The sequence below is a fragment of the Schistocerca serialis genome, chromosome 8 (genome assembly GCF_023864345.2).
Source record: "Schistocerca serialis cubense isolate TAMUIC-IGC-003099 chromosome 8, iqSchSeri2.2, whole genome shotgun sequence".
Classification (NCBI taxonomy): domain Eukaryota; kingdom Metazoa; phylum Arthropoda; class Insecta; order Orthoptera; family Acrididae; genus Schistocerca; species Schistocerca serialis.
In genome coordinates, this window is record NC_064645.1 from 161,848,125 (window position 1) to 161,870,893 (window position 22,769).

Here is a 22,769-nt window from a genome sequence, read left to right on the forward strand (position 1 = left end):
TTAGCTCTTAAAAAATAGCACTGGTTCATACAAAAAGTGTAAAGGAAAACATACTTTGCAACATTAGCAGAATCACTCCACAATAATTAAGATTTTTCTCAAAATAGCAATTCACACTATTACATTTATTAATAATGAGATAATCTATGTTAGTAAATAAACAGTCATAATCTTTGAAGCTGTCACATGTAGTTTGTTTAAGCAATAATAGATTCCTGAAAGAGTAAAATCAAATTTCATAGTGGCAGCTTCAGTCTTGAGCCATCAAGACATTTCATCAATTTGTACCAAGGGTAAAGTCAGTTTAAAAACCGTTTAGTTCAACAAACAAGAATGGAACTGCTTAGTAGTCTACCACATGCTTTGACAACCACAAAACTTAACAATCTGTTCAGTATTTGGTAGATGTGTAGCAGTCTTTGTCAATTTACCATACCCAAGTTAATGGCACTCCTGATGCAAGAAATAACCAATCTATCTCTCTTCCCCCCCCACCCCCCCTCCCGCCCCAAATACTAAAATCAGGTCTATACATCATTAGACTTAAGTAAACTTTTTGAATTTGTTTAGGCCAACGAACTGGTGTAGTTAACACATGTAGATGTATAATACAAAAAGTTTTTTTTATACTGAGACGCAGAGCTGTAGGCTTTCATTATACCATAACAAGGAGGGTTATTTGCGGAAAGAAACTTAAGAAAACCTTTCACAGAACCGGTAGTGCAATGGAAACAGATCCGAGAAATTTTAGAACCCTTAAAAACTTTAAAAAAAAGTGGGGCAGAAAAACGGGGTAAATTTTGACAGTACTGCCTGCGAAATGAGAGGATGCGCACATACAACTCATTGACAGCAATCAAAAATCAGTAAACATTGAAAAACTTTTCACTTACCTAAGCCAATTGATGCCAATGCGAATGGTGCTATTACAGGCTCATCATCGACTTTTGGGGGCGTTTTCTTTGCTTCCGACTTAATTGTGGGTGGTACTACTTCGTGTTTGGTTTTGACTGGCGATTTTTCTTCCAACTTCTGTTTTCCCGTTACTTTGGCAGGAATTCCAAGTTCCAAGTCATGCTTTGTTACATTGTCATCTGGCTTTGTTTCTTTAACTTTTTTGTCCTCTAGCCTGTCAGATGCAGAATTGTCTTCACTGCCTTTTGTAGCTGGTGCCGGCACATGAAAATCACCGTGTACATTAGGTTCTGGAAAACCGAAGTCCTGCTTTGAAGCGTGTATCTCTTCTGGAAAATCTTTGAATTTGTCTTCTGCCTTTATTTGTTCTGGTATGGAATCCGTATCTTTGAAGCTGTCATCATCATGGGCTTCATCTTTCAGGTGTGCAAAAGCTGGGTGAAACTCTGGCTCCGCTGGCTTCTTTTCCTCAGTTTTTTGTTTTGGTAATTCGTCTGTTTTTGGTTCTATATTCTGCACTTCAGGTTGAAGAATATCTTCATTTCTTAAGTTTTTCTCTTCCCGCATCCCTCCTCTCTCCATCTCCATAAACGCTTGGGACATAGCACTTGCATCAGACCCCTTGGGTGATATTTCAAATCTGTTAAATAAATCTAGACCAGAACCCTTCTGTGTGGGTAGATCGAACAAGTTTTCGGGAGCCTGCTTGTTTGATTCAGTCGTTCCAAAGAGGGATTTTTCAGGCTCCATGTTTAACTTCGGGTTGAGTTTTGTCTGCTCATCATGCGATTCAAAATCTATCAATTTGTTTGAAAACTCAGCTTGCGGAATTTCTTCAAGTGTCTCCGGCGTGTTGCCGGCTTCGACAGATCCTACCTTTGAATCACCCAAAAGCGAAAACTCTGAAGAATTCTGGTTGTTTTCAGCTTTACCAACGATAGTAGAAGAAACAATATCCTTACCAGAATTGACAGCGGGTTTCATGTCCTGATTAACATCAAAACTATGCTTCCCGGGTGTTTCTGACAAAGGAGAAGATTCGGGTTCTAAATGCTCAAAATCATCAATAGATTCATGATCTCGTCGCATACCCGTTGCTTCAGTGGAAACTGCCGAAGACACGATGTCGCTGGCATGCTCCTTATCCTTTTCCACGTTAGTAGCAGAGGTTTCCATTTTTGGTCGTTAAAACTTCAGAAGCTGGCGAAATCTGAGTCGTTCGGTCACTGTATCACTATCCACTCGGCGTACTCACGTTACAGAACGGAACTGCACATCCGCTAACCTGAAGCTGTCAAATGTCACAACCGAACGCCGGCAATTTCATTCACACACTCTGTAATCCAGAGGATGAGTCAGATGCGTCGATGTCCACACTAGCACTTTATGTAGTATACATATTCACGCAAAACAAAAGAATATTTATGAAATAATGAATAATTAATAGATTATTTTAGTACTGAATGGACAGTGATGTTTAGTTTGTACTTAAAATTTATCCATACTTTCAGTTGTTATTTTGATTATTACGCTTGCGCAGTGAGAGCCACAAAGTTATGCCGCCCAACCCTGGCGATCGACGCACGCGCACCACACTCATTTCAAATATGGCCACGAATGGTGTTGCTGGTGTGGTGTGTTCTGCCAAAGAAGATGTAAAGCTAGAAAAATACGACGTATGTAAACAAAATGGGAAACCAGTATTTACGGAAAGGAAAAATGGCCTCATTCGGGTGAGTAGTGTACACTGTGTGTTTTGAAAATATTTATAAGTTAAAGAGGTTTCATCTTAGGACTTGAAGTTTCACATGTCAGTATGTAGCGCGTTGCAGATAAGTGCAGAATAAGATTTTCGCGTCGTTTCTGTCACCGCGGAGCAGGTTTATGGGAAACAACACCACATTGTAGTGACTTTTATGTTGCTTTCCTGTTACTGTATGGGTGTCATACCGGTGTTTGTTTTCTGTGATTGATTCTTTGCTAATTTTACCGACACCTGAAAACTGTTAATCGCAGCACTGTTTGTTTTACAGGATATGCAAGATGTCAAGAAAGTGGATGAATTATTTAGTAAGGAAAAGCCAAAAAGATCGAAAGAGTCTTTCGAACAGGTGCCACTATATACAGCCATTATGACATTTATAGGATTTTATTTATTAATGTTTCTCGGCTATTTCAACCAAATTTTTTTCACGCCAAAAGTTGCCAAGGAGAAAAGCAACAGAGAGGTATGTATAGTATGAAATGGCATGGTAGGTTATTTAGGTTAGATGTGTGTTGCCTTCAGGAGCAGAAGCTAAGTGACAGCAGTGTTATTCTTCACTCCTGAAATCAATGTGCCTGTGAATGCTTTACTTGTATTTGTTATACCCGAAACTTTAATGGTTATGATTGATACACTGGGTTACAATCCTGAAGATTTTAACGGCGTTTTACACAAATTGGGACCTCTGTCAAGGTGTATCACGTAGAATGAGTTGTGCTGCATTTCAGTAGATATTTCTGAATTATTTTCTTGTCCTTAAAAAGTCTCCACTTTCAAGGAGGTAGTTTTTAGTTTGTAGGTTCATACAGAAGTATTGTAAAATACGAAGTTGCACTTGTCATTTTAATACTGCAACGCAAGTGTGTGTTCTGAGACTCTGTTTACGAGCAGTATGAAGATGTGGTAAACTCCTGCAATAGATTTCAAAACTTTAAGAATCACAAGTTACTACCATTGTTTATAAGTATAGGAGCCTAATATGGATTACATACGCCTCAAAAGAAAGAGCGAAAAACATTTTTGCATGTGCAGAATCTCATATTATTGTGCACTTTTAACAAATGATCACTTTGCAGGTAATGAATTGCAGTGATTTCATGTTGTATATCTTTTTAAATTTAAGGAACTCTTGAGTGGCATTTATAGATATCAAAATTTAGTTACCTCTAGAGAAAAGAACTATCTTGGAAAACAGTATTTGTTACAAGAGAGTTTAGGTTACTGGGGAACATTTGGTAATTGAGAATATGTGAAGTTTGGGGTGTGGCATAATCCATAGAAGTGATATACTCTCATAAAACAGGAGTTTTATATGTGACATTCTTAAGTTCCAAGAAGTCAGATCATAAGTAACATACTTTTCTTAAGAAAAATAAGGTCCCTGCATATTGATGCTTTGCAGTGGATATTTAGGACATACAAGAAGGCATCCCGTCGCCCCGAAGTGAGGTTTCTCATTACACAGCAGCTCTTTAAGTCTAAAACAGTCTAATGTACATCAGGTATGAAGAAAATTGTATTGTTTGCTGTATAGTAAACCAAATAATGTTTAGTTTTTTCTTATTTTTGTGATAATTAAAAGTGTGGGAGTGACTGTTTTGTAACTGAAACTAATGTGGAGTGAGTTTATATGCCTGCTTATAGTATAATTTCCTTTCCGTGTATAGTTGTATAACATTGAAATTATAACAGGGAGATTAAAACTACAACTTATATAAGTTATAACCTTCCTTCCAATGAATTGATTTGTGTAAAATGTTCATCATAAAAAATAGTTATTGTGTTTTATTCCCGAGGCTGCTTGGGACAGGAAATATGTTACCACTGGGGAATTATTCTGTATTGATTATGCTCGCCAAAGAATGACAAGTATTAACTGTCAACAAATTGATACTTAATTTTGACTAGGGTTCTGGACAGGCATTATAGTAAGCATGTATCCAAAGTGAGGATTTAACGTTCAATGTATGAAAAGCACCAACAAGTAGTTAAAATACTGGAAAAACCCTGGTAATTTGTTTAACCAAAATCATAAAATGCACGGTAAGTTTTTGAAGAAGTGAACAATTTCTGGACACTACCAACCCAGGGGGAAACGTTTCTTTGTGTTATAGTAAAGGATTTATGTCTTCTGCCAGATTTGCCTGACTGGATGAACTTCCTATTGCGTTACTTGACACTTTTGTTTTCAGTAAGCTCTGGTGATCTAATAGTTATCTTTGTGGTGAACTTGCAAATTTCCCTAGCTTCCAACATGTTGTGAGAAGCATTCATGTGAATTCTATACCATACTGTGTGTTAAAATTCAGATTGAAACATATCGTGTTATTTCTATATGTGTAGTCTTTAGGGAACAGCAACAATTAGGGTATCATGAACAACGCAAGTCAGTAATCTGTTGCATAGATGGTGTTTTTATTTATATGTTTTGGTTGTAGATGTCATTAGTAACTTTTGTTTATCAAACATCATTTATTTGTTTTGGATCTTAGGTTAGATTGTGTTTTTAATTAGACTGGGCTGGTCTGGTGTAGATTATTAATGTGTCGAAGATCATGATACTATTATTCTGCTTTGACCAGTGACGTTGCCAGTGTTACAAAGTGAAGGTTATGCTGATGGGCTCCTGTAGTGTAGCCCAAGGTCTAAGTTAGAGTGGAAAGTGATACTTCGGTTGTTAGTTAGCAAAACATATGACTGCATCACAGGAAAAAAACGCTGTCTATTTAAGTGTAGATGCTGGTGACACTGACCAGTAGTGTAGCTTGAGGTGTATGGCGTATTGTCTGATAACAATTTTGCACATTCCACAGTTACATGAATGCTATTAACAAAAACTCCTATTCACTTACTTTGTTATATTTACTCAATTTTTTTGGGCTGATATTTTTAAGCTTATAATGTGTTTGAAGGAGTTAATAACAAGAACTTCCTGCCCGAAATCACTTATTCCTGAGTAGGAGACTTTAGATTGTTGGTTTTAATATGGCTAATGTTTTAATGTTGTTTATGATGTCACTCATTGCTCATATTTTAAGGCACAAATCTTCACCATGTTAATGGTGTTATCAGCCTGTGTGTATAGTATATCTTCTTTTACTGATCTCAACAATTATCCCCATTGTTGTGTATTAATTAATCCATAAGACATAACATATAACCTGATGGAGAACCTTAAAGGATGAAGAATAGGGTAAATTATACATTAAAAGAGGCAATGGCCTCTAAAGGCTATATAACTACTGTAATTCAATGTATATACATGTAATATGGCTTTTGTTGAAAGTGCACACATTTAATACAGAAACTACCATCTTCAAAAATATTACTGGTTTTAGTAATATTCCCACTTGCTTAACATTCACACTGATAGTTGTCAAATGGTAAGTTATCGACATACTGAAAAACGGGCATGTTTACAAAGTGCATTGTTGTCACTTCAGTTACTAATTGTGATTTACAATTTCTGGATTTAGTTAATCAGATACTTTGTAAGATGTTTGGTTGGTTTGTGGGTGTTAAAGGGACTAAACTACAAAGGCCATTGGTCCCTACTTTGTAAGAGGTGGCGCAAATGATGTTACATTCACTGTTTTTGCTTGCAAGCAAAAAGAGAAAAAAGTCAAACCTTTGTCCCAGAGTTTCATCGGACAGTATTTAATGTCATGTTAAAAACCAAGTGAATTATTGTGGAAGAGTGAGAAAAGTATAGCATTTATTGTATTCTTCCCATTATTTGTCTCAAGTAATTGATAATGTACTTTAAGTGTTTTGTAAATATTGTCACATTAAAGCTGCAGTGTGGGTTACAATTAATAGTGGTTTAACAACAGGCTTTTGAATTCCAGGGCTATGCACCATTATATGACAGATTTGAAAGCTTTTACTTGCTCTATGTGTATCGCAGAGTGCGTGATTGTTGGAATCAACCAATTTGCAGTGTTCCTGGTGCTGAGGTTACGTTAAAAGACAGAATTACAAGGGATTATGGGTGGACATTTGAGTAAGTTTTCAGTTTTGGTAGGATGCCAATTTATTTTATTATTAAAATTTTATACTCTCTCTCTCTCTCTCTCTCTCTCTCTCTCTCTCTCTCTCTCCTGCATTGTGTTTTTGTTGTATTTCTTTAGAAACAATATTACTTACCAAGTAGATACTTTTTAACAACATGACACCACGGTATGCATATTATGTTTAATATTTGTTGCTGCAGTGTTCAAGAATTATATTACATCAAGACAGACATACTGAACTTTAGATTTATGGATGACAGTAGATATAATTATATTTATGTGTTGAGATCTGCCTATTTCGAATATCTGTTACAAGACATGGAGTGCTAAAAATAGTGAAGTTCACAAAATAGATTCTTTATTTTGGAATCATGCTACTAATTCACTTAAGAGTGCTGAGTTCCATAGCTGCCAGAATGCTACTGAGTTATTTCTTTTGTAGTTTCCTCAGCCTCTTCGTCAGCCCTTGCTTTACTCCTTTAATGTCAGCTGACACACATGTTTGTGGAAACATGAAATTAATGTGGTAGACGAAAGTAGTGGATAGAACAAATGCAGTGGTATGGGTGAAGACAACCACTTGCTGTGTGAAGCATCTGATACATGCATTTGATACATGCAAGCGAGGGACTGAAAGTTACAGGTCAGCTGTTGAACTTGCATTCTTGTTAACCACAGATAAGTTATTTGAGTTCTACAGTATGAGATTGATTATAACTTTGTTTTAATAATATTGTCCTCGCTTTAGGTGGTAGTGTTTTAGGAATTCAAATACAGATACATTTCCCTTCATGAACAACATGTTATGATGGCTAGATTCTACACTAGAACATATATCAATAACTGATGGGTGACATTTAAAAGGAAAATATTAGTTCTGAATTTATTGTTGTTGCAAATAAGTTTATAATGTTTGAAATGGATATCATAAAACTGCAGAATTAAAATTACCTACAAATTTTCATTAAAGTAAATCTCGTGTTGGGCTAAAGTGTTCCTGTATTTATTTCTTGCAGTGAAGGAAAAGTAAAGCAAAGTAAAATTGTCTTTCCTTATGCATTAGGAGTGGGCTAAAAGTAAATCTGTTTCACTGACATAAATCTATGTAGAAAGTTGGCGACATTAAATAAATTAAAAAATGTTACCTGTGGTTACCTTTTTTTAAGTGATGTTGAACATAGAAATCGTAATCTCTCATATATGCAAGTGAAACATAACTAATGTTCCTTATGAGACTGAGAGGTCCTTGGGAATACCAGGGATTGCGGTACCACACGTGTTTCACCCATGATATCATCAATGTGGCAGTTACACCTATATAAAGTTAATAAAATATGGCGACCATGACATTGCAGATAAGAACAACTCAAAAATATTTAATTATGGAACTAATGTGAAAGTAATGAGACAAGCGCAGGCATTAGGGGGTTTTGGGCAGGGACAAACTAAATATATGACAGTCCTAATAATGAAGACGTAGCAAAAAAATACAAATGCCAAAGTCAGCAAACTGACAACCTTGACAGTCAAAAAGCTACAATACCAAAAAACTTAAAAAAAGGTATCAGAAGTTGACCTACAGATCTAAAACAAAGTCAGTTATACCATGAACCAACAAAAACCTCTAGAAAATATGTACTGAAAATTTCACTTGATGTACATACCTTAAACAAAGCCTACAATATGCATCAACCATAACTAGCAGAACTAACTTTTATCAAACAAAACCACACAAAAATAACTAGAGCAAACTCCACCACTAGGAACCTCTAAACATGAACTTCAGGTTACTGCAACATAAATTTTGATACCCACATCACAAAGAAAATTGCACGCATAAACACCTGCATTACACTTCTTACAATAATAATAATAATAATAATAAAAATAATAATAATAATAATAATAATAATAATTCCCGTGGAGGCCCGGGAAAAGAATAGGCCTCCGGTATGTTCTGCCAGTCGTAAAAGGCGACGAAAAGAACAAACCACTAATAGGGCTAACCCCCCCTTTTAGTGTGATTAGTTGGTTCAGGACAGAACTAAAGAAGCCTCGGACAAGCGCCGTCATGGTGGGGGACGACGCTTGAACCCTATGCCCGCCCACAATGGTAACTACACTGCTAGCCAACTGGAAAATGATTCAAATCCAAATAGAGGTGTTTTGCGGGATATGCTTCCTGCAACCACCCTAGAAGGAAAACAAAGACAGAGGATGAAATGGTCAGATGAAGTTAATCGACACTTCATGTTCTGTTATTACCAAGCAACAAACCTAGGAACCAACACAACTGGATACAGATCACAAGTATACACAACATTTATTACCAGATACCGAGAATTAAAATTTTTAACAGAACAACGACTAGCTGATCGGATCCATGTAATAATCAAAAATAACAGGATACCCCAGTCAGAATTAGAAAACATCAAACTACAAGTACAACAAATACTGGAACAAAATAATGTGCAATCAGAAGAAGAAGAAAATACAGTAATGGACTCAAACATCCCAGAGCAAACAAACAAAGAACAACACACATCAGTTAAACAATCAGAGGAAAACGAAATCTTAAGACAGCCACCAGAACAAGCACAAATAGAACATGAAGTGACACACATGTCAGATATAGAAGAAAAATTTCAGCTGACATATATAGAATACAAAGACACAAATACAGACATTAGACCATTCTTGCATAGACCCCCAAATAACCCACAAGTCGAAACAACAATAACAACTATCAACACAATCATACACAACAAAATAAATGAAAATACAACTATGGAAGAGTTACAACTACTGATTTATATAGGAGCACTCACTACACTAAATACACACACTAGGCAGAGATCAGAACCAGCCAACACGCAGAAGAAACCCACAAAACCTGCATGGCAACACAGGCTACAGATCAGAATAGAAAAACTGAGAAAAGACATCGGACAGCTAACACAATTTATAAGAAATGAAATACCAGACAAAAAATGAAAAAGGTTAGGTAAAATCTCACAACAAGAAGCGATGGAGCAATTAGATGGAAAGAAGCAGAAATTACAAGCACTGGCCAAACGACTTAGAAGATACAAAAAAAGTGAAAATAGAAGAAAACAAAACCAAACATTCAACACAAACCAGAAGAAATTTTATCAGACAATAGATAACACACACATTAAAATAGACAATCCACCAAACAACAGACATGGAACACTTCTGGAGAGCAACATATGGTCAAACCCGGTACAACATAACAGACATGCACGGTGGATACAAGCAGAAACAGACACATACAAGATGATACCACAAATGCCTGAAGTGATAATTTTGCAACATGAAGTCACCCAAGCAATTAATTCTAAGCACAATTGGAAAGCCCCTGGAAAAGATAAAATAGCAAATTTCTGGCTAAAGAAGTTCACCTCAACACATTCACATCTAACTAAATTATTTAACATTATGGTTATAATAAAGGGAAACATTCCACGTAGGAAAAATATATCTAAAAACAAAGATGATGTGACTTACCAAATGAAAGTGCTGGCAGGTCGACAGACACACAAACGAACACAAACATACGTCTGCTTGTGTCTGTATATGTGTGGATGGATATGTGTGTGTGTGTGTGTGTGCGAAGTGTATACCCGTCCTTTTTTCCCCCCTAAGGTAAGTCTTTCCGCTCCCGGGATTGGAATGACTCCTTACCCTCTCCCTTAAAACCCACATCCTTTCGTCTTTCCCTCTCCTTCCCTCTTTCCTGATGAGGCAACAGTTTGTTGCGAAAGCTTGAATTTTGTGTGTATGTTTGTGTTTGTTTGCGTGTCTGTCGACCTGCCAGCACTTTCATTTGGTAAGTCACATCATCTTTGTTTTTAGATAAATTATTTAACATATGAATATAATAGAGGGAAACATTCCACGTGGGAAAAAATATCTAAAAACAAAGATGATGTGACTTACCAAACAAAAGCGATCGACACACAAACACACACACAAAATTCAAGCTTTGGCAACCAACGGTTGCTTCATCAGGAAAGAGGGAAGGAGAGGGAAAGACGAAAGGATGTGGGTTTTAAGGGAGAGGGTAGGGAGTCATTCCAATCCTGGGAGCGGAAAGACTTACCTTAAGGGGGAAAAAAGGACGGGTGTACACTCGCGAGTGCTGCAAAGGAGCACGAGGATGTAAAGAGCAACTGATAATAGATGCGAAGGTGACATATCAAGCTTAAACTAAACAAAGGTCACTACACTACGCATACTTTGATTACCAAAAAGCTTTTGATAGTGTACCCCACTCATGATTACTACAGATATTGGAAATATACAAAGTAGATCCTAAATTGATACAGTTCCTAAACATAGTAATGAAAAATTGGAAAACCACACTTAATATCCAAACAAATTCAATTAATATCACATCACAGCCAATACAGATTAAGCGTGGAATATACCAAGGAGACACATTAAGTCCTTTCTGGTTCTGCCTCACTCTGACCCCACTAGCCAACATGCTAAATAATACAAATTATGGATATAATATTACTGGAACATACCAACACAAAATCACACATTTGCTAGACATTGATGATCTAAAACTACTGGCAGCAACAACTCGACCAATTACTAAAGATAACAGAAGTATTCAGCAATGATATAAATATGGCTTTCTGAACAGACAAATGTAAGAAAAATAGCATAGTCAAGGGAAAACACACTAAACAAGAAGATTACTAATTGGATTACCACAGCGACTGCATAGAAGTGATGGAAAAAACAGATGCCTATAAATATCTAGGATACAGGCAAAAAATATGAATAGATAATACAAATATTAAAGAAGAACTAAAAGAAAAATATAGACAAAGACTAACAAAAATACTGAAAACAGAATTGACAGCAAGAAACAAGAGAAAAGCTATAAATACTTATGCTATACCAATATTGACCTACTCATTTGGAGTAGTGAAATGGAGTGACACAGAACTAGAAACACTCAATACACTTACACTATCACAATGCCACAAATATAGAATACATCACATACATTCAGCAACAGAAAGATTCACATTAAGCAGAAAGGAAGGAGAAAGGGTATTTATCGACATAAAAAACCTACCCCCCCATGAACCATGGACCCTGCCGTTGGTGAGGAGGCTTGTGTGCCCCAGCGATACAGATAGCTGTACTGTAGGTGCAACCACAACGGAGGGGTATCTGTTGAGAAGCCAGACAAACGTGTGGTTCCTGAAGAGGGGCAGCAGCCTTTTCAGTAGTTGCAGGGGCAACAGTCTGGATGATTGACTAATCTGGCCTTGTAACACTAACCAAAACGGCCTTGCTGTGCTGGTACTGCGAACGGTTGAAAGCAAGGGGAAACTACAGCCGTAATTTTTCCCGAGGGCATGCAGCTTTACTGTATGGTTAATGATGAAGGCGTCCTCTTGGGCAAAATGTTCTGGAGGTAAAATAGTCCCCCATTCGGATCTCCGGGCGGGGACTACTCAAGAGGATGTCGTTATCAGGAGAAAGAAAACTGGCGTTCTACTGATCGGAGCATGGAATGTCAGATCCCTTAATCGGGCAGGTAGGTTAGAAAATATGAAAAGGGAAATGGATATGTTAAAGTTAGATATAATGGGAATTAGTGAAGTTCAGTGGCAGGAGGAACAAGACTTTTATTCAGGCGAATACAGGGTTATAAATGCAAAATCAAATAGGGGTAATGCAGGAGTAGGCTTAATAATGAATAAAAAAAATAGGAATGCGGGTAAGATACTACAAACAGCATAGTGAACACATTATTGTGGCCAAGGTAGACAGGAAGCCCATGCCTACTACAGTAGTACAAGTTTATATGCCAACTAGCTCTGCAGATGACGAAGAAATTTGAAGAAATGTATGATGAAATAAAAAAATTATTCAGATAGTGAAGGGAGACGAAAATTTAATAGTCATGGGTGACTGGAATTCAACAGTAGGGAAAGGGAGTGAAGGAAATGCAGTAGGTGAATATGGATTGGCGGTAAGAAATGAAAGAGGAAGCCGCCTGGTAGAATTTTGCACAGAGCACAACTTAATAATAGCTAACACTTGGTTCACGAATCATAAAAGAAGGTTGTATACATGGAAGAATCCCGGAGATACTAAAAGGTATCGGATAGATTATATAATGGTAAGACAGAGATTTAGGAACCAGGTTTTAAATTGTAAGACATTTCCAGGGGCAGATGTGGACTCTGACCACAATCTATTGGTTATGAACTTTAGATTAAAACTGAAGAAACTGCAAAAAGGTGGGAATTTAAGGAGATGGGATCTGGATAAACTGAGTAAACCAGAGGTTGTACAGAGTTCCAGGAGAGCCTAAGGGAACAATTGACAGGAATGAAGGAAAGAAATACAGTAGAAGAAGAATGGGTAGCTTTCAGGGATGAAGTAGTGAAGGCAGCAGAGGTCCAAGTACGTAAAAAAAAAAAAGACGAGGGCTGTTAGAAATCCTTGGGTAACAGAAGAAATATTGAATTTAATTGATGAAAGGAGAAAATATAAAAATGCAATAAATGAAGCAGGCAAAATGGAATAGAAACGTCTCAAAAATGAGATCGACAGGAAGTGCAAAATGGCTAAGCAGGGATGGCTAGAGGATAAATGTAAGGATGTAGAGGCTTATCTCACTAGGGGTAAGATAGATACTGCCTACAGGAAAATTAAAGAGACATTTGGAGAAAAGAGGGCCACTTGTATGAATATTAAGAGCTCAGATGGAAACCCAGTTTTAAGCAAAGAAGGGAAAGCAGAAAGGTGGAAGGAGTATGTAGAGGGTCCATACAAGGGCGATGTACTGGAGGACAATATTATGGAAATGGAAGAGGATGTAGATGAAGATGAAATGGGAGATATGATACTGTCTGAAGAGTTTGACAGAGCACTGAAAGACCTGAGTCGAAACAAGGCCCTGGGAGTAGACAACATTCCATTAGAACTACTGATGGCCTTGGGAGAGCCAGTCCTGACAAAATTCTACCATCTGGTGAGCAAGATGTATGAGACAGGCGAAATACCCTCAGACTTCAAGAAGAATATAATAATTCCAATCCCAAAGAAAGCAGGTGTTGACAGATGTGAAAATTACCGAACTATCAGCTTAATAAGTCACAGCTGCAAAATACTAACACGAATTCTTTACAGACGAATGGAAAAACTAGTAGAAGCCAACCTTGGGGAAGATCAGTTTGGATTCTGTAGAGATATTGGCACATGTGAGGCAATACTGACCCTACGGCTTATCCTAGAAGCTAGATTAAGGAAAGGCAAATCTACGTTTCTAGCATTTGTAGACTTAGAGAAAGCTTTTGACAATGTTGATTGGAATACTCTCTTTCAGATTCTGAAGGTGGCAGGGGTAAAGTACAGAGAGCGAAAGGCTATTTACAATTTGAATAGAAACCAAATGGCCGTTATAAGAGTTGAGGAGCATGAAAGGGAAGCAGTGGTTGGGAAGGGAGTGAGACAGGGTTGTAGCCTCTCCCTGATGTTATTCAGTCTGTATATTGAGCAAGCGATAAAGGAAACAAAAGAAAAGTTCGGAGTAGGTATTAAAATCCATGGAGAAGAAATAAAAACTTTGAGGTTCGCCGATGACACTGTAATTCTGTCAGAGACAGCAAAGGACTTGGAAGAGCAGTTGAACGGAATGGATAGTGTCTTGAAGGGAGGATATAAGATGAAAATCAACAAAAGCAAAACGAGGATAATGGAATGTAGTCAAATTAGGTCGGCTGATGTTGAGGGTATTAGATTAGGAAATGAGGCACTTAAAGTAGCAAAGGAGTTTTGCTATTTGGGGAGCAAAATAACTGATGATCGTCGAAGTAGAGAGGATATAAAATGTAGACAGGCAATGGGAAGGAAAGCGTTTCTGAAGAAGAGAAATTTGTTAACATCGAGTATAGATTTAAGTGTCAGGAAGTCGTTTCTGAAAGTATTTGTATGGAGTGTAGCCATGTATGGAAGTGAAACATGGACGATAAATAGTTTGGACAAGAAGAGAATAGAAGCTTTTGAAATGTGGTGCTACAGAAGAATGCTGAAGATTAGATGGGTAGATCACATAAGTAATGAGGAGGTGTTGAATAGGATTGGGGAGAAGAGAAGTTTGTGGCACAACTTGACTAGAAGAAGGGATCGGTTGGTAGGACATGTTCTGAGGCGTCAAGGGATCACCAATTTAGTATTGGAGGACAGTGTGGAGAGTAAAAATTGTAGAGGGAGGCCAAGAGATGAATACACCAAGCAGATTCAGAAGGATGTAGGTTGCAGTAGGTACTGGGAGATGAAGCAGCTTGCACAGGATAGAGTAGCATGGAGAGCTGCATCAAACCAGTCTCAGGACTGAAGACCACAACAACAACAAAAACCCTACATGGTGGACAGGTAGACAATTTAAGAAAATTATTTACAGAACGAGCAGAAACTAGCAAAATACACAAAGCAATCACTCGTATAAATACATCAGTTACACCATTGAATTTTCATAACCACTTCTACAACCCTTTAGATCACATAACATCAACAGATACAAAGAAAGTAAATTGGAAAAAGAAAACACTACATGGCAAGCACCCGTATCGTCTAACACAGCCACAAATCGATCAAGACGCATCCAACACATGGTTAAGAAAAGGCAATATATACAGTGAGACAGAAGGATTCACAATTGCGATACAAGATCAAACAATAAACACCAGGTATTACAGCAAGCACATTATTAAAGATCCCAATACCACAACGGATAAATGCAGACTTTGTAAACAACAAATAGAAACAGTAGATCACATCACAAGCGGATGTACAATACTAGCAAATACAGAATACACCAGAAGACATGACAATGTAGCAAAAATAATATATCAACAACTTGGCATCAACATAAACTAATAAAACAACACGTTCCCACATACAAGTATGCACCACAAAATGTACTGGAGAATGATGAATACAAATTATACTATAACAGAACCATTATAACAGATAAAACAACACCACATAACGAACCTGACATCATACTCACCAATAAAAAGAAGAAATTAACACAACAAATCGAAATATCCATACCCAATACAACAAATATACAGAAGAAAACAGGAGAAAAAATTGAAAAATGCATCCAACTGGCTGAGGAAGTCAAGGATATGTGGTATCAGGATAAAGTTGACATTATACCAATTATACTATCAACTACAGGAGTCATACCACACAATATCCACCAGTACATCAACGCAATACAGCTACATCCAAACGTATATATACTACTACATAAATCTGTAATTATTGATACATGTTCAATTACCCGAAAGTTCCTAAATGCAATGTAACATATACCATACAGTTAAAAGGAAGTCACACTTGATCTAGGTCCGCTTCACTTTCCATTTTTAACCGGGTATAACGTCTGAGAAAGGAAAGAAATAATAATAATAATGCATTAGAAATGTACTCACCACCAAAGAAATGTACTCACCACCAAAGTCAGCAGACACATAATGCGCTGCTGACACCTCACACATTACATCACAAGGCCATATAACTAGAGAAATTTAATTTTAGCAGCCATATTGGCATCCATAGTAGCACCTAATGAGTGACTAGTAAATTTCATTGTAAGATCCATACCTAGCATCAAACAAAAAACAGAAGTACAGTCAATTTCAAACCATTGACAACACAATGAATAACAATTTCCAAACCGAAGACAGATTAGAGCCAATAACAAACGACATTATAATGGTGCCCAGACAAGCCAACAGAAGCAAACTTCCAAAACACAAGTAACACACTGCACTAAGTCCAGTGCCATACTATCATCACTCACAAACAGTTTAGAAATACAAACATCCCACACTAGAATGCGCCACTTCTTACTTAAACATGCCGCTTGAAACACAATCTCATTTCAGAGACCACACCACAGTGACTTCACATAATGCAAGTGTTGCGTCATGGGTTGAAGCCAATGGGTGATACTGTAAACTTCGGTTGACCCAGTTTGTCTTGAAGATATGTTGTATTAACTACCCAGTTTTCTCATGGGTGTAATATTATAACTGTTTTTTAGGAGGTGATGAAAATGTTCTTGTATACACCCTTCTTTAAAGTAAACTTCTTCGAGAAACTAAACATTTTATACGATTTTTGATACTACCATTGATCATATAATGAAACATCATTTTCTCAAATGAAAATTGTCAAGATCTCTAAAATATTCAACATAATGTAATAATAATCCATACTAAGCGTGCAGAGAGATTAGAACTGTATATATTGTATGACCTAATCCTGAACCCTTGTTTGTTGCTTTTACAGTTTAGGCTACCAAAATATGACTCTGAATGTCCCTCAGAGCTTTCTTCTTTCTGTACCCATCTTTTGAGTCTTTATTAGATAACCTTATTCCATTAGAATATTGCTGCTGAAAGATAAGGGCTATGCAGTTTTAATCTTCCAAGAAATTTTGCATCAGTGGATACATTACTTAACAGATAGGGAATATTTATAGAAAGTGGTGATGTTATGGGAGAAAGGGGGGGAGGGAGGGGAGGTAGTGCTCCAAGACTTAGTCAGCCTATGGTCTCGGTATCTGTATAATATTAACTGTTTGGTTGCTGTTGTCAGGTTAACTCGTCATACTCTGCCTTCCCAAGGTGCACTTGAAGAGTTTAAGTGTGGCCTCTGGGTTTTCTTTTAGTGCTACTTCCTTGCTGACCCTGAGTGCTGATAACAAATATATACACGCAACCAGTCCACATACCTGAGTGCTGTTGAGGAGTTTCAGCATACACCAGATTTTGTGCTCCATATCTTGGTAGCTTTTCACAGCTGTGGCCACTAATTTGTGTTTGAATACTGTGTTTGTTGTGATCTTGTTATGCTAGTTTAGCTTTCACTTTATGTCTTACAGTCCATCACTGTATTTTTATCGACATATGTTCTGCAAAGAAAATGTCACAACACCTTGGTTACACTGAGAATAACTGAAATACCCACAATACGAAACAGTGAGGATGACTTATTTGATGTCACCATAAGTGATAACACTGCTACAGATTCTTAATGCAACAGTCCTAACCTGTATACGTCAGCAGGTGTGGCACTACAGTCATATTTTTCAACAAATGATGTAATTGATTGTTCTTCTGAATCCAAAGAATCTGACAGTGATGGTAACTTTTGGATTGGATTAGAAACTATTAAGGAAAAAATCCATCTTTACATATCTACAGATTTGCAACAAGGGTAAATACACAGAGAAGCTTCAAGGTCGCTAACTAATTTTTACACATACTATAATGTTAATCTCGTCATTAGGAAGAGTTGGAAACCATATTACTTCAAGTTTTTGCTTGTCCATCCTTGTGATTGGAGGTCTGAGGAATGTTGACCGTTGACTTACGTAAAAAGATGAAACCCTACAGCCATTCTTATGATGTCATTTATTGTATGGCTACCAGTTTTGGAGCTTCAGTCTACTATCTTCAGGCCTTAGCTGATGCTAAAGGAGTTAACACAATCCGTATACACAATGCATCAGTGGCCAACATAACTGGTTTACGCAGACTGCCTACAGCTGTGATGTTATCTCTCTGACAATCAGTTGACTTAGTTGATAGCTGATGGTTGGAGAGACAACATCCCAGTTACAGGTAGTCTGCATTAACCAGTTACGTTGGCCACTGATGCATCGTGTATGTGGATAGTATTAACCCCATTAGCTAAGTCCTGAAGATTGCGCACTGAAGGAAAAGATCTGGTAGCCATGCAGTAGATGAAATAACAATGGCTGTAGGTGTTTCATTGTTACATATTACTTCATCTCACATAAGACTTGCAAAATGATCACAATGAGAAAATTGTAGAAAATAGAGCTGATACAGAAGTTTACTGACAACATTCGTCCCACACATAATTCGCAAGTGGAACAGTGAAGGGGGGGATCAGTTAAGTGGTGCCAGAGGTACCTTGTGCCACAAATCATTAGGTGGTTAGTGGAGTGTAGATGGAGATGATAAATCTTAGACAGAAGGAGACATTGCAGAAGGGCTCTAGACATATCCAGCACAAGATGATGTGGGCCCCTTGGATAACTGTGCCTCAGGTAGAAATCCAGATGCAGGCTACTTAGCGTAGGTAGAAACATCAGGCTATAATGACACAGTTTTCAGTTCAGGTCATTATATTATGCACTTCTTTATCATTTATCTAAATTAATAGCTTAAATGGGTTTATCTGTAAGCAGAATATTGGGATCTGGAGAAATGTGAAATTTTAATTAGATGTTGAGCACCTCCTTCCTCCACAGGAAGCAAGAGTTTCAAACAGCTTGAATGCATCATATTATAGTAATATTGCTAAGCATTTACATCTGCTTTGCTGTCCGCAGCTTGTGGTCCAGTGACTAGCGTTGCTGCCTCTGGATCACGGGGTCCCAGGTTCGATTCCCAGCTGGGTTGCGGATTTTCTCTTCCTGAGGGCTGGGTGTTTGTGTTATCATCATCATCATCATCATCATCATCATCATCATTCGTGACAGTGGCTTGATTGGATTGTGTAAAAAATTGAACCATGTAAAAATTGGGACTTTGTACGGGTGCTGATGACCGCACAGTTGAGCGTCCCACAAACCAATCATCATCATCATTTGCTCTGCGTTTTGAGGTGAATGTTTCTGAGATGATTAGAAGAAATTTATAACTAGAACAATGGTTGTTCTCATTCACGTACAGTGTATAAGAATTTAATTCGAGCAAATCGCAGCTAAAAAGGATTTTAATGAAAGATAAAAAGTTTTATAAAGCTTTTACATTCACATGATATTAAAATGTGGGGTGACACATCATATAGTAAATCAAAATATTTCTTTTAGAGGATAATTTATTAATAGGAAGCATGATATACTAATTAATGTATCTTGTTAACAAAAGATGCAACAACTCATGTTTAAAATACCAGCTAGTGAGAAATATCTCAACAAGTGGAATGGAAGCAGAAGTAGCCCCTATGGTCTGTTTAATGCTTGCTGAATGCTTTATTAGGAACATATTGAGGAACAAATAGTACAATAATTGTGACCATAGATCCAAAAACAGAAAGATCATATACAATAAAAAATTCGAGCAGTTAATGCAAGACATTAAGAAAAGAATTGTAAAATTTTAACAAAATTATGTGTGTGTGCTTTAATGTAATTGAAGACATTGTTTGCATCCTACGTTTATTTATTTGGATTGAATCTCAATAAACATTTCAGTTAGACTGGTTCCTTTAGGAGTAATTTTACAGATACAGTAATGGTACAAACCAGGTGCTTAAGCAAATTGTGTATTCCAATTAGTCCATCTCTAATGACCTATTCGTCGACAGGACATTAAACACTAATCTACTCCCTCTCCTCCATCTCCTCCTCCTCCTCCTGTTCCAATTTGATGGTCTGCTTGCCCAAAAGAGGATGAGAATTTTATGTGTGTTTGAGAAGAGAGGGTCTGGGAAGTGATTATTTTAAGGTCATACTTTTAAATAAGGCATCTGTGTTATGGGGAGGGGGGGTTGTACACACATTTTGCATTCCTTTTAGACTCTCTGTGAAGTTTACAATGTGCATTTCATTCACTGATTCCAACTAACATTTACTTACATGCACCTATTACTTCTTACAATGTGATCATCTCATACATCCTGTTAATGGTGTTTGAATGTGCTGCAAGACTTACATATTTTTTGTGCCATAAATCTAGAATTCAGATGATGCCTCTTACTATTAATATGTTCTTCATGAATTGTTAGCAGTTTGGTGTGGCTTCATTGTCTGTTTCTCACATTTGCTTTTTCATGTTTCCTATTCTGACCAGTTTTCGTGTAATTGTGCAGTTAATTTGTGTTCTTGTTTGTTTACAATAATGGAGCAAATAATCAATAATCATAACATTTTTAGGTTTACAGGTACTGAAACACAGTGCCTAAATTTGGGCTCTTACAATTACCTAGGATTTGCTGAAAAAACAGGCCCATGTGCTGATGCTGCTGAGAAGTCTATAAATGAATGTGGCATCTCCACATGCAGTCCTGTACAAGAGATAGGTATAGTACACTAATAATAATATGTCCTGTTGTCTTAATGCGTACTGTTTGGCACGAGCTGTTTCATTTTATGTCTGTTGGAAATCATTCATTAATGAACGGCTACGAGAATTGTATCATTGCTATTAGTTCATTGATACGAGATTTATTGTAAACTACGTATCAGTTTAGTCTAACAATGGAAAATCCAGAATGGAATGTAACAGTATTATGAGAAGGAAAGTTGCTACTCACCATATAATGGAGATGCTGAGTCGCAGATAGCCACAACAAAAAGATTTTCGCACACAAAGCTTTTGGCCAATGGCCTTCGTCAACAATATGTGCGCGCGCGCGTGCACACACACACACACACACACACACACACACACACACACACACACACGTCATCTTTTGTTGTGCCTATCTGCGACTCAGCATCTCCGCTATATGGTAAGTAGCAACTTTCCTTCTCATAATATTGTAACAGTTTAGTCTGTTTTTATTAATAAACTGAAGCATTAATTAAACTCCAGGCTGTTTAATTTCTCTTTCCGGATGATTCATCATGTTTCATAGATTCCCTAATAAAAACCATCTTAGGTGATGTGGAAGGAGACAAGTTATACGAGGGCTATTCAGAAAGTAGGTAACATTTTGCATTAAAAAAAAAAAAAAAAAACCAAGTACAAGAAATACATTTTATTATGTACATCTGAAAGAGCGACTGACATACTACTTTTCCACGTTGCCACCAAACACATCGAGGTACTTAAATAATAGCGGTGGACAAGCTTTGAAAGACCTTCGTCATAAAATTCTGCCGCCTGAGACTTAGCCAGTGAGTCACGCCCGCCTGGAGTTCCGCGTCATCATCAGAGCACTGCGTTGCAAGTCAGTTCTTCATCTTGGGAAACAAGTGGAAGTTGCTTGGTGCAAGATCAGGGCTGTAGGGCGGATGAGGGAAAATTTCCCATTTGAGTGAATTAAGGAGTTCTTTAGTGCAGTTTGCCATGTGAGGTCGGGCATTGTCATGCAAAAACAAAATTTTGGACGTCAGCTTTCCTCAGCGTTTGTTTTGAACTGCTCTTCTAAGGCTGTGCAACGTTGGACAGAAAATGCTCAGGTGCCCACACTTGAACTTTGGTTTGGTCATTTTTAAACCGAATGCACCATTTCCGGACAGAACATTCACTCATTATGTTGTTTCCATACACTTCACACAATTCATGATAAATTTCTATAGGTTTCAGGTTTTTTGCCAACAAAACTGTATCACAGACTGCACCTCACAACTGGCAGGATTTTCGATTGCAACCTCCATTTCAAATTCACATATCGAAAAAACCAGATGTGCAGAGACTTTCCCGCTGTCATGGATGGTTACTGACTGAGCTGCCGAGCATGCACATACCAAAATACATGCGATCGGCTCATGCCCAGCGGTGTCATATGAAACGTTCCTTACTTTCTGAATAGCCCTCGTATATTAACTTTGGGCAGTAGTAATTAGAAATTGTACTGATTAATAACTATAATTAAACTGCTTTCAAATGTTTGTGCTTACTTAGTTAACTTTAATGTCACAAAACTAGCAGGTAAATTGCTCCTCCCTCAGTTGTATTAAATAGCTACATTTTTCCTGCTATTGTTAGCTTAATATTCATGAGCTCATTTCTCCTTATTGTAAAACAACAGTTACCTATGTGCCATAAGAAAGAGACATGTTTATGTTCGAACATTACTACTTGATTGCCACTATCACATATGTTCAAGACTAGAATCTGGATAATCAGATAATTTGTAACTCTGATTTAGAAAAGTGATTTTAATTTTGTAGCAAAATCTTAAGGAATCTCAAATACACTCCAAACTCAGGCAAAAATCTGTATCTAAATTGTGTTTGTTGTAATGTGATTGGGCAAATAGTAGTTCAGCAGAATTACGATTAACAAATAATTTGTGGA

The 22,769-nt window shown here is 37.3% G+C and overlaps 2 protein-coding genes across 5 annotated transcripts in view; one reads left to right on the forward strand and one right to left on the reverse strand.

Moving 5' to 3' along the window:
* Window positions 1-2,259, reverse strand: part of LOC126416230 (reticulon-1-like) — a 427,388-nt gene extending 425,129 nt beyond the window's left edge. For both annotated transcript variants that reach the window (XM_050083836.1, XM_050083835.1), the window contains exon 1: window positions 894-2,259. In XM_050083836.1, the coding sequence (XP_049939793.1) occupies window positions 894-2,091 (1,198 nt within the window). In that variant the 5' untranslated portion in view covers window positions 2,092-2,259. The remainder of the gene's footprint in view (window positions 1-893) is intronic.
* LOC126416231 (serine palmitoyltransferase 2) overlaps window positions 1-22,769 on the forward strand; it is a 475,563-nt gene that overhangs the window by 378,716 nt on the left and 74,078 nt on the right. For all 3 annotated transcript variants that reach the window (XM_050083838.1, XM_050083837.1, XR_007575420.1), the window contains 4 exons: window positions 2,456-2,648; window positions 2,949-3,143; window positions 6,529-6,683; window positions 20,678-20,823. In XM_050083838.1, the coding sequence (XP_049939795.1) occupies window positions 2,472-2,648; window positions 2,949-3,143; window positions 6,529-6,683; window positions 20,678-20,823 (673 nt within the window). In that variant the 5' untranslated portion in view covers window positions 2,456-2,471. Of the gene's footprint in view, window positions 1-2,455; window positions 2,649-2,948; window positions 3,144-6,528; window positions 6,684-20,677; window positions 20,824-22,769 lie in introns of those variants that run through there.